Source organism: Leptonychotes weddellii, chromosome 9 (assembly GCF_054177405.1).
Source record: "Leptonychotes weddellii isolate Sample4059 chromosome 9, ASM5417740v2, whole genome shotgun sequence".
Taxonomy (NCBI): domain Eukaryota; kingdom Metazoa; phylum Chordata; class Mammalia; order Carnivora; family Phocidae; genus Leptonychotes; species Leptonychotes weddellii.
In genome coordinates, this window is record NC_138377.1 from 2,403,898 (window position 1) to 2,417,235 (window position 13,338).

The 13,338-nt window shown below is 58.8% G+C and overlaps 1 protein-coding gene across 1 annotated transcript in view; it reads right to left on the bottom strand.

The window, feature by feature from the left end:
• Positions 1-9,715: 9,715 nt before the first annotated feature.
• Positions 9,716-13,338, bottom strand: part of WDR20 (WD repeat domain 20) — a 56,961-nt gene continuing 53,338 nt past the window's right edge. Inside the window, 2 exon segments of the mRNA XM_081829895.1 lie at positions 9,716-11,919; positions 11,922-11,948. Of these exon segments, the coding sequence (XP_081686021.1) occupies positions 11,884-11,919; positions 11,922-11,948 (63 nt within the window). The 3' untranslated portion in view covers positions 9,716-11,883.

A 13,338-nucleotide genomic window follows, 5' to 3' on the forward strand; every position in this document is an offset into this window, starting at 1 on the left:
GAGTTTTATTAAAGAATAAGCTGTCAGTACGATATTTTAGTATTTTCTGAGTTAAACACGTGTCCTGACGTGCATTTCTTTATTTTAGGTCTTGTGAGCACATTTGGGGAATTTATTTTGTTGGGAAGGCTTTGTTTGGTACAGCTTAATTTTGTGGCCCGCGAAAAGCCAGTAAGGACTAAAGAGAGGCTCGGCCAGGGTGCTCCGTGGCCTTGGCACCCCGGGGAGCTGCAGCCGGACGGGGCTGCCAAGCATGAGGCACGTCGGAGCGCCGGGCTTCCCCGCGGCCGCCGGCCACATCGCCTTAGCTCCGGAGGCCCAGCTTCACCTGTGAAAAGAGATACGGCTTCCTGACGGCGCTTTGCTTTAATGCTGGCCCGCCCACTGGGCAGATGCCAGACCCTCCTGAGCCCGTTTTTGTCTTGGGATGTAGCGTAATGACCCCTTCTTTTCCTCGCCTTCGCAAACTTAATACAACGTTAAGAAAAAGCAAATTACGGGGCGCCTGGGTGGCTCAGTCGGTTAAGCCGCTGCCTTCGGCTCAGGTCATGATCCCAGGGTCCTGGGATCGAGCCCCACATCGGGCTCCTTGCTTGGCGGGGAGCCTGCTTCTCCCTCTGCCTGCCTCTCCCCCTGCTTGTGTTCTGTCTCTCTCTCTGACAAATAAGTAAAAATAAAATCTTAAAAAAAAAAGAGAGAAAATTTCCCAGGTTAGTTTTTGTCTTCTTGTTCCGTCTTTTTTTTTAAGATTTTATTTATTTGACAGAGAGAGAGAGACAGAGAAAGCGAGCACAAGCAGGGGGCACTGCAGGCAGAGGGAGAAGCAGGCTCCCCACTGAGCAGGGAGCCTGATGCGGGGCTCGATCCCAGGACCCTGAGATCATGACCTGAGCCGAAGGCAGACGCTTAACAACTGAGCCACCCAGGCGCCCCTTCTTGTTTCCCAACATCACTTGGCATCGGGGAAATCTTGTTCCCTCTTTTAAGACAAATCTGTGACATTCTTCCACATGCTCTCCAGTGGCCACCACCTCTGACCCACCTGCCAGGCGGTGAAGCAGAACCAGGAGTCCCAGGTCGGCCCAGCTGTGGGGTGGATACAGCAGCCTCAGGAGGGGCAGGCGGGAGTCAGCATTTACAGGGGCGGGGTGCAGGTGAGTGCGAGACAGCGTGGGCGTGGGCCACATGGGGGCCGAGGAGCCCAAGAGGGGCAGATTCAAGACCAGAAACGGCTTCGGGAATGTTCAGAGCTGGGTGCACATGAGGAGCGGCTGGAAAGAGCTTCCTTTGAACCCATTTAACACCCTGTTGTGGCAGGGGGGCCCTGAGGGACAAGCAGGGCGCCACTCTGCCTCCGTGGAGGATCTGGGAGTTCCGGGTCCCCTGGGAGCTGAGGCAGGGAGGAGGCCAGAGCCAGGTGGTGCTGGGGCTCAGCAGCGGGAAGACCAGGGAGACCGGCAGCCAGAGGCGACAGGAGCGGGCTTCTGGGATCGAAGAGGGCCCTGCACGACCAGTGCGCCCACACTCTGACCCCAGGCAGGGGAGGCTGTCGGAGAACCAGGCCCCTGAGGGGCAGCGACTCAGGGGGGCATGCTCCTGTCCTCGAGGACGGGCCCTAAGGACACATTTAAGGACTGACCAGCATTTGTGTATTTAGGAAAACTGTTACCCCTTTAAGTGTATAACATTTGAGGGGAAAATCTTTAAAGTTCTCCTGCAGACTTGTTCCTCCCCGTGGAGGGCCTCTCTGGGGCAGGCCAGGCCCTTGGGGGGTGGTGTGACCTGTCCACCCGATGAAGCTGTTGGCTTCCCGTTGGTCTCTGGAATACAAGTGCTGTGAAGCCGTCAGCCCGGAGCCCGGAGCCCGGCCACACCAGGCCCCACAGCGGGCACAGCTGGTCCAGCCCTGTGCACCAGCCTCCAGGAGGAGCAGGGGGTACTCTGGCCACGCTCGCCCTCCCTGCGGCCCCCCACCCGCTCTCAGCGCGGGAGCCAGTCCCCGGGCAGCTGGAATGGCTCCGGCTGTGTCCGGCCTCTAGGCCCTGAGCTGGAAGGCCGCCTCCGCCTGCTGCCGGAGCCCTGGTGGGTGTCCGCTCACTGCAGACTGGAAAGGTGGTGAAGGAGACTTGAAGGCTAGTTGAGCCTCCGCAGGCGAGGCTGTTCCCGAGGGACAAAGCTCCAGAAGGGAAGTGGGGTCGAAGTCCTGCTCCCCACCCCCCCGCCCCCCGTAGGTCGGCTCATTGCACAGCGTTTACTGAGCACCTGCCTGGTGCCCCAGCCTCCGCTCCTCACCCACCGGGCCTCCTGCTCTCAGCCCGACAGGGCGCGCAAGCTGCTCCCGGGGCAGAGGGGTGGCCTGGTGCGCTGGTCCGAGGGTCCCACTTCTGACAGCACCTTAGTGTGTGAACCTGCTTGTGGAGCAGAAGCGGCAGCGGGGACGCCACCCAAGTGACCGGGGCACTGCTGCTCCCTGCGTCCCCCGCCCGGCGCAGAGGGCGCTCCCGGGCCTGCCGCGTTCCCCCAGCCGCCGCGTGGCAGCCAGCAAGCTCGCTGACTCGCCCTGGAGCACCCGCCTCCTCCCAGCTTCCCGTAGACCCGTCCCCGCAGCGCGCCTCCACCAGCCCCAAACACGGACGGGAGGTCGAGGCAGCGCGTAAGAGCACGTGCAAGTCGTGCTGCGCCCTCCCTGGCTTCACGGGGTGGCCTGGCTGCCGTCTGCCCGGGGCCTGCCGGGGGCTGCACGCCCGGGGGGGGCGCGGGGGGCAGTTACAGGCGGTCTGATTTCAGAAGCCGCCTTGGACTACTTGCTGCAAGAGCCGTAGATTTGTTCCCAGTGCAGATGCGTCGACAGCGAGTCGGGGCCCACCCGACAGCTTCGCTCCAGAGCCTGGGCCGAGCCAGGGCCGCCCGCCCTGAGAGATGTGGAGGCGGGGGGAGCACGGCGGGGCGTCCGACCAACCCGAGCTCGAATTTGAACGCTCGTGACCGCGGTCCTCGTGCCAACCAGACTTCCACCTGTCCCGTCATAGAGGGAGGAGCCCGCCCGCCCCGGAGGGTCACGAGACGAACGCTGGACTCCGTTTTCAAAGGCGGCCTCTGCTGACCTGCTGCAGCATGTGGGCCGCCCCTGTGTCCCTGGGCCTGCGTGGGCAGGGTTTTCCGTGTCACCGACACGCCTAGAAGCCAGCGCTTTGGTGCCCATGACCGAGAGACCATCCGGAATGTGCGGTTTTAATATGCAGGTCATTGTGAATGTATACGATTGATAAATTCCGACTCTCTCGCTGGAGACAACAGGGCGTCTATGTCCTGGCGTTCACCTCCCCCAGGGCGCCTGTCCCGGGGACCCAGGGGCTCCGCGCGGCTCTCGGAGGGCGTGCGCTCGGCTTCCTGCCTCAGTCGTGGGACGTGCCCCGATTTAACGTGCTCGCTTGGAGAGCTGTGCTTCGGACGCCTCTTGGTTTAGTCACACCAGATAAAAATGCCTCCCGGGGGGGCCGCTGCGGACGACAGTGCAAGTGACAGCCATCTGCTCGGAGCTGCTCCCGAGCTGGTCTCGGCCCGACACCCATCCCCGAGGATCCCCGCAGCAGCAGAGCACCCCGGCCTCCGCAGACGCCGCGACGCACGTGTGGTCACGGGCTGTCAGCGACGACAGCGACTTAAAGCCGGGAGCCGGAAGGAGGGGCCGGAGGGCCACAGAACTCTCCAGATGAGCCCCGCTCGAGCCGCCCGTCCTGGTTCGGGCTTCCAGGAACAGGGTGGAAAAAGGACGAATCATTTTACACCAAACTTTAATTGAACAAAAAGTCACATTAAAAATTGAGTCAACTTAACAGAAGCTAAACCAATGGTATATTCAAGATAGTTTTAATATTAATATTTTTTTCATGATTAGAAATGTCACTCATAAAAGATGGAAACTACTGGTGAAGTAACCATGTCCCCCAGTAGCACAATCACATCATTTTATACATATAATACAGAGCTGACTGCTTTGGAAACAACAGTATTAAAATAAATGTAAGATTAAAAAGAGCATCTTCAACACCCTGGAGGGCCGCGAGTCTGTGAGACCCATATTTAAAGTAATTCCCTAATAGCATTAAAAATCTATTTTAAGTGCAATTTGTAAAAATCTATGATTGCAGCATCCGTCTTCCTGAATGACAGATTTAAGTCAGAAAGCAACAACTTTCTTCATGAGTGCGTTCCAGGTTGTCTCTGACCACCTACGTATAAAAACATCAGTGCAAAAACAGAGTGAAATACTGTCTGTAACAGTTGAGTTTAAGGGGACTTCTTGTCCAAGAGATAGTTTATTTTACACTATATATATCTGTATAGATTATACAGATATATATGAGATTTTAATTACACGGAACTTCTGAGTAAAAAGCAAGAAAATCCGCTTTCTTATTTTTTACTGCAGCCCCAAAATGGGAACAGCCTCTTTGGGTGAATGGCAGAGCGCGCCCTCCCGAGCGGGCCCCGCGGGTCCTCGCACTCGACTCCAGGTGACGGCTGCCGCCGCGAGGGTCTGCGCTCCTGTCTCGTCCGTCGCTGCCTCGGGACCGGGTCGTCGGGGCGAAGGTTCTCGAGCAGGGGCGGGCCGCTACACTACAGTTCCGCCCGGAGAGCTGGCCTGGTTTTGGGATGACAATAAACCCTGCAAACAAAGCAGTTTACATTAATCCAGCAAAACACGGGGCAGCCAAGAAAGCCACACGCCTCCTTTGCCAGAGGTCACATGACCACAGATTTCTGTCGGATCGTTAGCCAGTGTTGGAACAAAGCCTCCATTTTTCATCTACTTAATTCTTACCCACGCCGCCGTGTGACATTCCTAGCTGATCAGGACGCACGGAAGCGTCCCGACGGTGGGCAGGGCTGGCCTGGGGAGCGGCGGGCGGCCTCTCGGGGCCTGGGCTCCTTGGGACATCGTGAACCCGGTCGCCACCTTCCCCAGAGGCCGCCGCCGCTCAGGAGCACGGCGAGGCCCCAGGGGACGGGGCCCCCGGCTCTGACCTCACGCCCCGTCCCCTCAGCGGGTCGGCCACCACAGACGGGGGCTAGCGCTTCCTAAGGGTGTCCTCCTCCAGGGGGGGACGGGGTGCTCTCGCTTTCTCTGGTTGGGGTGTGATGGTGGCGCCCCTCAGGCTTCGGCATCGAGCATGGGGCTCAGCGGGAAGACAAGGATCTGGGCCCTGGGCTGTCGGATCTGGGGACAGGGTGCAGGAGGTGGCGTGCGTGCCATGGGGGTGGCCCCCACTGAGAGCGGGAGGCCTGAGCTGGGACCCCCCCCGCCGGCTAGCCCCGGACGTAGCAAAGAGCGTCTGCATTTCTCCGCACTCACCGGGATGCAGTCTCATCACGGTTTGGCGCTCATTTATTAAGAATTTTAAGGCTACAAGAGTGTGACACTGAAGCTAGATTTTCAGGTCTGTGAACACAAACTTAAGCTGTCCTAAAAAACGCTTCAGTTGGTTCGTTGTTGCCACGGGACAGGCCTTGAACTCGGAGCGGACGCCGCTGTCTTTGCACACCCCGGGCCTGTGCGGATGCAGACGGTGACCGCGCGACACTGCGCTTCAGCCCCACGCGCCCCGGGGGCGGGGGCTGGGAGATGCGCTGTCCCACCGCGACGCCTCCTACCTCCTTTCTCACAACTGACACCTGTTCGTCTAGACATGAGCAGGCAGCCGAGAGCGAAGGGAGCGTCACACGGAGCCCTGCTCGGAATCTACAGGAGCCCTTCCCCTGGGATCCGGGAGCACAAGCCGGGCCAGCGTCCACGGCGGAGCGCCCCCGGTGCTTCCCACGCTCACCCATGGGGGGCCGCACGGCCTCCAGGCAGCTAGACGGCTGGACCGGCTGCCGACCGACCCCGGGCCCCCTGCCTCCCTGCGGGGAAGCGGCAGCCCACCGACGGAGGGGACCGGTCCCTCCTCACCGCCTCCACCGAGCTGCAGGGAGGCCGCCAATGTTGGACCCCGCTTCCGTGGCGACGGTCCGGAGTGAAGAAGCCTTTATCACAAGAATGTTCTGCCTCCGCAATCAAGTGGTTTCCAGGAGCTACGGGATGTCCAGGAACAGTGCCAAGTCTACAACACCAAGAGGTCCCTTTTCTCCCCCAGATGACAGGAGGACTCTGTTCCTCCTGCTAAAGGGGGAGCGCGCAGTGATCCAGCCCGGGGACAGAGCCCCAGCCCTGCGTCCAGAGGATGGTGACCGGAGGCGCCCAAGGTTATTTAAAGACTCAGGACACACTGAGAAAGGCCCCCCCCCCACCCCTGCCCCAGACCAGCCTTGTCCAACACGAGGACAAGGCAAGTCACACGTGAAATTTAAAATTCTAGGAGCACATTTAACAATTAAGAAAAAAGGTGAGGGACGCCTGGGTGGCTCAGTCAGTTAAGCGTCTGCCTTCGGCTCAGGTCATGGTCCCAGGGTCCTGGGATCGAGTCCCACATCGGGCTCCCTATTCAGCGAGGAGCCTGCTTCTCCCTCTGCCTGCCACTCCCCCTGCTTGTGCTTTCTCTCTCCATAATAAATGGGTAAAATCTTTAAAAAAAAAAAAAAAGGTGAAATTAGTTCTAACATACTTAACCCAATATACTCCATATTATCATTTCAACAGGTAACGAGTATACAAATTACTAATGACATATTTTACGTCATTTTTTCGTATGAAGCCTTAGGAATGCTGTGTAGTGCATCTGCATTTGGGGGGGCCCCCGTTCCAGCGCTCCGCGGCCACCCAGCCCTTCCCTGCCTTAGACCCTCTCCAATTCTGCCCTGGCCCCTCTCCGGCGGCCGGCAGAGGGTGGGTGCTGAGGCTCAGAAGGGTCAGCGGGGGCACCCTGAAATGCCACCCCATCCTCGGGGGCTCTGGGGGGAGGCCCGCTCTCCTCCAGCTTCCATTGGCTGAAGCCTCCGGCCCCACCAAGAACAACCCCCCCTGCTGTCCTACTGTCCGCGGGAGGCCCCAGGTTCAAAAGAGATCACGAAGGTCACCTAAGCAAGCAGCCACCTCAAACCCACCCTCCCTCTCAGCTTCTGCCGTCCACACTCACATAAACACTCAACTGCCAGATGCCCAGGGAACCGCAGCGTCTGGATAAGGGGGTTAGCCCTTCTGATGTCACCCGTGGTGAACAGTTTCTTCCGGACGCTGTGCAGCAGTGTGCACCTGGGATCCACACCCGGGGTGCCGCCCCTCGGGCACCTAGCTGGGAAGGGGCCTGGGATGCCAGCCTGGCGTGGGGGGAAGCCCGAGGGCTCGGTGGGGAGCAAAGGGACTAGGGACAGAACGGCGGGCCTCCAGCACCCTGGCACCAAGCAGAGGGGGCCCCGCGGGGGCACGCACCCCAGGGTGCAACTGCCTCTGGGGCGCAGGTGAGGGTCTGGGACATTCCTAGGAGGGCGTGAGGGAGCGTCGGACACCAGCCGCCCGAGAGGCCTTTGCGGGTCAGCGGCGGGGAGGAGGGCCCCGTCTGGCTGGGCACGGTGAGCGGGACGTCGACCCCACCTGTTCCCTTCCTGGAGATGGAATGGGCTTTGCTGTGATGGGACCGTGGAGGCATCGCGGGAAATGCGGCCGTTCAAACAAAAACTCAAGGTCACCTTATTTCTATAAGCTGTGCTTTCGTTTAAAGGTTACCGGGGCGCAGAGAAAGACGGGCAGCACACGCAGGCCCCCATCAAAGACTGAGACCGCGCTCGCGAGGAAGCCCCGCGGACGGCCCGGCCTGCTCCGGAGGCGGGCCTGCGTTTGCGGCCTCCGTGGTGACTCTTCAGGGGCAGGAAGGAGCAAAGAACAGGCCTGGGCGGATGGAGAGTCGGGCCCGCCCGGCCTGCACGCCGCCGACCTCGCGGAGGCCACTTGTCTGTCCTCAGCGGCGTGGGGACTGCTGGTGGCCCGCCAGACACCGGACAGCTGGTGATGAAGAGCTGCCCAAACACCAACCCAGCCGAGACTCTGGGCATCTGCCTAATAGCCTATTAGGCCCCTGGGTGGGGGTGGGGAGCTATTCCCGGACGAGGGACGATTTCGGAATCTAGTATTTAATAAGCTGTTCTGTTCTCACCAGAGTGGCCATTTTCTTCCTGCTAGAGATTTCATCTTGAAAAGTAAGTGCGGAAATACTCCAGCTCTTGGTCACGCAGAGACTAAGAGGCAAATATCACTTGTAAAGTGACGTCCCTTTAGAGATGGCCCGGAGACGGTGAGATGTCACCAGGCTACCTTCCTCCGGGAGCTTCCAGCCGTGGGAGCGCTTTCCCAGCCCCGCGCCCCCGCCACCAGGGCCTCACCGTGGCTCGCGTGACCCAGACCGCTGCCTGCAGCAACACAGAACGCCTGGGGGGCCGGGGGGCCTGGGGGCCCAGAGCACCCGAGCCAGGCGTGGGAGGTGGGCAGAGCAGGGCCTCGGCTCCCCACCCGCCCCAGACCCACTGCTCACTTTGGGCCTGGGGCCTCGGGTCCTGCAGGACAGCGGACCGTGTCCCCGTGGCAGCCTCCACCTGCCTGACAGGTTACACCGAAGGTGACACATTTCCCCAGAGAGGCCCCTCAGCCTGGCCTCAGCGAGAGAAGTCCCCGGAGAAAATGATGCTCTGGTCGGGCATCCGCGGAAAAGGCTTTCTCGGCACCAGCACGGAAGGGCAGCTCTGAGAACGGTGCCTGGAGGCAAAGCACAGCCTCTCACCCCCGGGGACCCTCTCGTGTCTCCCTAAAGCCTCTCTGGCCGGAGTCGCTTCCAGAAGGTCCCACCCAACGCGGGAGGAGGGGACGGGACTGAGCGCCTCCAGAGGCTCCGTCCCTTTCAGGGCCGCTGGTCCACACGCAAGTGTTTCTTTCAAAGGCAGCCACACACGGAGACGGACCTAGAGTATATTTTCAAGGCACAAACTATTTCTAAAAGATTACAATGTTGTGTGTGTCTTTTTAAACTTGCCGTCCACCTGGTAGTGTTGCGGGCTCACAATCTACTCCATGCTCAGGAAAACACCCCTGCTCCTGCGGCGGCAGATCCGGGGAGGCCCCTGTGAGGCCGGAGCCAGAGACGGTCTCTTCTGCTTCGGCAGCTTAGCGTCAGAGGCCAAGTGCACACACCTCGTCCCGGGGGCTCGGGAGGCCGGCCCGGTCAGGAAGGTGCTGGGGTCCAGCCCCTGGACGAGCTTCCTGGGGCCCCGCCAGCCCCTCGCTCCAGGCCCAAAGGTCTCCCGTCAAGTAGGAGCACCAGGGCCTGACCAGGGCTCGGTCCTGCCTCTCAGCCTCCGGGGAACTTGCAGGTCTAGGCTGGGGTCCTGGCCTTGAGGCATTCAAGGTCGCAGGCGTCAGGGTGCTGCGGAGAGTGAGGGCACACTCAACAGCAGGACAGGATGAATGGCCAACTCTTCCCACCCTCAGTGGGCCTTCCCTCACTGCCCTTTCTGCAGCGGACAGGACCGCTGGACCTCCAGGCGGTGACGAAGCTTCCAGCACGGCCCAGCACGCCGCGCAAGGCCAGGAGGAGGAAGGCCAGGAAACCCCCAGGAAGAGGGCTAGGCTACAGAGGCCTGCCGGCTTCCCCGCTGAGTCCCCGCGCCCCCAGCGGCTGGCTGGGTGGCTGAAGAGGACGTGATTTCACAGCATTCAGAAGTTTTCTTTTTCGGTTGAGACGTTTGTGAAGCCCAGCTGGCAAATTGACTACCGCAAACTGTCTACACGCATAGTTCATTTGCTCGTGTTTATTTCACGTCCGCGTACACACGGCCCCCCCACCACACCGCGAGTGTGCGAGTCTCGAGCTGCGACAGTGACAAGAGAACAGCCAAAAACCAACAGTGAAACCAAAACATGGTTTTCTTAAAAAGTGATAAATTAACAATACTGATATTAAAGCTTCACCAATTATTGTAACAGTTGTTAAGAACTTAATTTATCAACATTTCATATTAGGAAGGCTCTATCAAATTTATTCATCAAGAAATTGGACGAAAATATAAAAAAGGAAACACATATTTTACTTTTGACTTTCGTTAAAGGTAAAGAATCATACAATTTTATACAAGGTCACCTAACATAGTGGTCTCTAATAAACTTAGGTTTACAGAGATAAAAAAATGCAGGAAATTTTTCCTTTTACACTTTGAAACTGAGAGGCAGCAGTGTGAGCACAACACGAAGTCATGTAACAGGTGCAGCAACGAATCAGAGTTAATACCAGGGGGACTGTCCCCTCCATGGGGGAGGGGCGTTTTCACACAGCTTTGAACTTGGGCTCTGAACACAAGTGCTTTTCAATGTGAGCCCCAGACTCCGCTCTCTGGACTGCTGTCTGCTCTCGCGGGCCATCCCTGGGGTCACGGAGCCGAGCCCCTCGGCGACCCGAACAGATGACAGGCGTGCTGGACAAGGAGGGCCTGGCCGCTGGGCCCTGCTGGGTTCCCAGGATGGCTGACACCGCCCGGTTACTTATCAGGCCCACAACACACGTGCAGGGGTCCCCTCGTGGAAGCAAAGCCCAATAGTGGACACCTCCAGCAGCGCTGGAAAGTCAGTCAGGGGCCACCGGCCAGTTGACATCGGCTGAGCCCTCGGGCACAGAAGGGATGCTGTGCTCCGTGCGTCTCTCCCGGAAAAGCCAGTCGGACTCTGCTTCTAGGTCTTCCTCGGACAGTCAGGTACACGCACGCGGCATCTGGGTTTCCCAAAGGATTCCTTCTCCAGCCCTCCCTGACCCAGTGGCCTTTCCCCTCACACTTGAGCTTCCCCAACAAAAAACCCAAACACCTCCCTGCCGAGGCCGGAGGTGAGGAGGGCCCTGTACGCAGGTGAAGACGTCTGATAAAGCAGCTTCACCAACTTAACTTCCACGCCAACTCAACACTTGACAGGGTCTTAGAAATTCCAGACGCACCTCAGGAAGTGGGGTGACTGGGGTGGAACGGGGGAACTTGCCAGCTAGGACTTGGGTGTTAGGCCAAACACTGAACCAGGACACCTGAGTCCCACCAGGACGTGTGCACGTGCCCATAAAGACTGGTACAGCTCCAGGACGTTTTGTTCCTTGTGGCTTCTGAGTGACTGGGGCAGTAATCGTGGGGACAGCTTACTTCTGTTTTCCACTCCTCCCCTGTCCTATCCTAGGTATCTATCCTCAGTCCCAAGGCAGTGGCTCACAGAACACTTCCAAAATGCTCTAGGAGGTTCGATCAGCACAAGAGACAAAACTAAGATTCTTTACCACTGTTTTAAGCGAACTTAGAACCCAAAGTTACGGATTATTTTTGAAGAGTGTGCCTACTCCCTCTTACACATTTTCTTTTAAAAGAAGGCAGGGTTTTCCAAAGGCTTCCTTCTCCAGACCTCTCAGGGATTTTAATCCCCCTGCCCCCGAGGAAGAGGAGAATCTCAGAGAAGGGCTGGGGTGGCCCGAAGTCACAGCAAGGCAGGGCGGCGGGGAGGACCGCGGCGGCGTGGCTGGGCCCTCCGAGGGCCCAGGTCCCCGCACACAGGCCAGGAGGGAGCTGGGTTCCAGCGCCACCTGAGCTTCCGTCCGCGCTTCCGTCCACGCAGGAGCAGCCTCCTTCCAGAGGTTTTCTTCCAGAGGTTGGTTTAGAAAAGATATTCTTGCTCAGGATAATGCTGAAGCGAGAACACTCGGAACAGTTTCAATGAGGAAGCTCAAAGCCCGGTGAGGACACTAGAAGAGTGCTCCCCAGATGTGCCCTCAGGGCTGCCGTGGAAGCTGTCTGGCCCTGGGCCTTCCACACCCGAGACCAGGACCCCGCGGGGCCCCCTCCCAGCGCCCCAGGGCTGCAGGAGCCCCTGTCGGAAGCCAGCCCGAGAGAGGGCCCGCCCGCCCCTCCAGTGCCCTCAAGCGGCGGGCAGCTCTAGTCCTGGTTCCGGAGAACACCTTGCATTCTGTCCCCCGACTGCGGGACAGGTGCTCTGCTGGCTGGTGAACAAAGGGGCGGGCATCAGAAGGGCCACCGCGCAGCCCCTCCCCGGCACCTGCCACCCAGCAACGGGCCCCAGAGCGGGGACGGGCAGATGTTAAGGATACGCTCACCAGCAGAAACGGGAAGAACAAGATTGTGACCAAGCCCCAAATCCTGAACTGGGACATGACCATGGTTTTTAAAACTGGGGTGGGGGAGGGGACACCACAGGCTTCTGTCAGCACATTTCGGAGCTTGATTTTAGGGGAACAATAATCTCCTCCTCTTGCCTCTCCCGCCCCCCGACTCCTCCCACCCCAGTGCCCCCAAGCCACCCCTCCTTTACCGCAGCGCGTGCAGCGGAGGGCGCCAGAGGGTGCCCGGGGTCAGAAAGCGCGCACACCACAGCTTCCCTGCGGGCAATGCAGCGAGCAATGCACTCAGAACCAGAAGGTCACCAGAAGCTTCCCATGAAGGCTACTTACCTGGGATCGGCCACTGCCTAGGCCAAATTCTAAGTCCTGAATTTTGAAACTGCATACTCAATGCCTCAGAAGCATTTGAACTGAAATTTCTAAAACTATGTAGGTACAGAAAATTGCACCTGGAGTGTTGGTTCTGATTCTCTCCATCTGACGTCCCAATTTAGCCTCCAAAGTTGAAACAGTCCACAAGGATGGCTGTCTTTGCTGCCTCAGGTCACTTAACATTTAGGAACAAAGGACCACATCTTAAGAGTAAACAGGACATTAACACATACCATGACGTCATACATAAACGGGGCGGGAGGCGGGGGTGGGGGGGGGGTGGGATGCACCTGGAAGGCCAGCACGCTCCTCACGTGGTGGAACACTGCTATCAGTAATAGAAAGCCCTCCCATGGAAGGAGCAGCGTGGGTAGAGTGAGCTGGGGGGAGGGCGGGGGCAGCAGGCCCGGGGAAGCGGGGTCCGGCCTTCCGGGAGGGCTGCGGGCTGTGTTTGAGCACACAGAGCTGCATGCTGCAGAGAAACGAGTCTCGTGTCCACTTTGCTGATTCGCATCCACTACTCAAACGAGTGTAAACGATCAGCATCTCTACGTTTAATGACAAAGGTGTGCAAAACAGAAAACAAACCAAAATGACCAAAATAAGTTAACAAATAAGATAACCATCATCTTGACATAAAATATGTAGGTCAGAGAACCATCTCCTCCCACGTGAAACTGGAATTTGAAACTCGTCACATAGCCGATAAGGACCACAGGCATGAGAACCGCGCCGGCCCCCGCAGACGCAGCTGGGCGTCCAGCCAGAGGGGGCTCACTCGGCCGCTCACCAGGGCCAGGGGTGCGGCAGTCCTGCCGGAGGCCGGTGAGGACGGGGCCCGAGTGGGCGGGATCACAACGGCCACCCAGTAGTAAGAGGG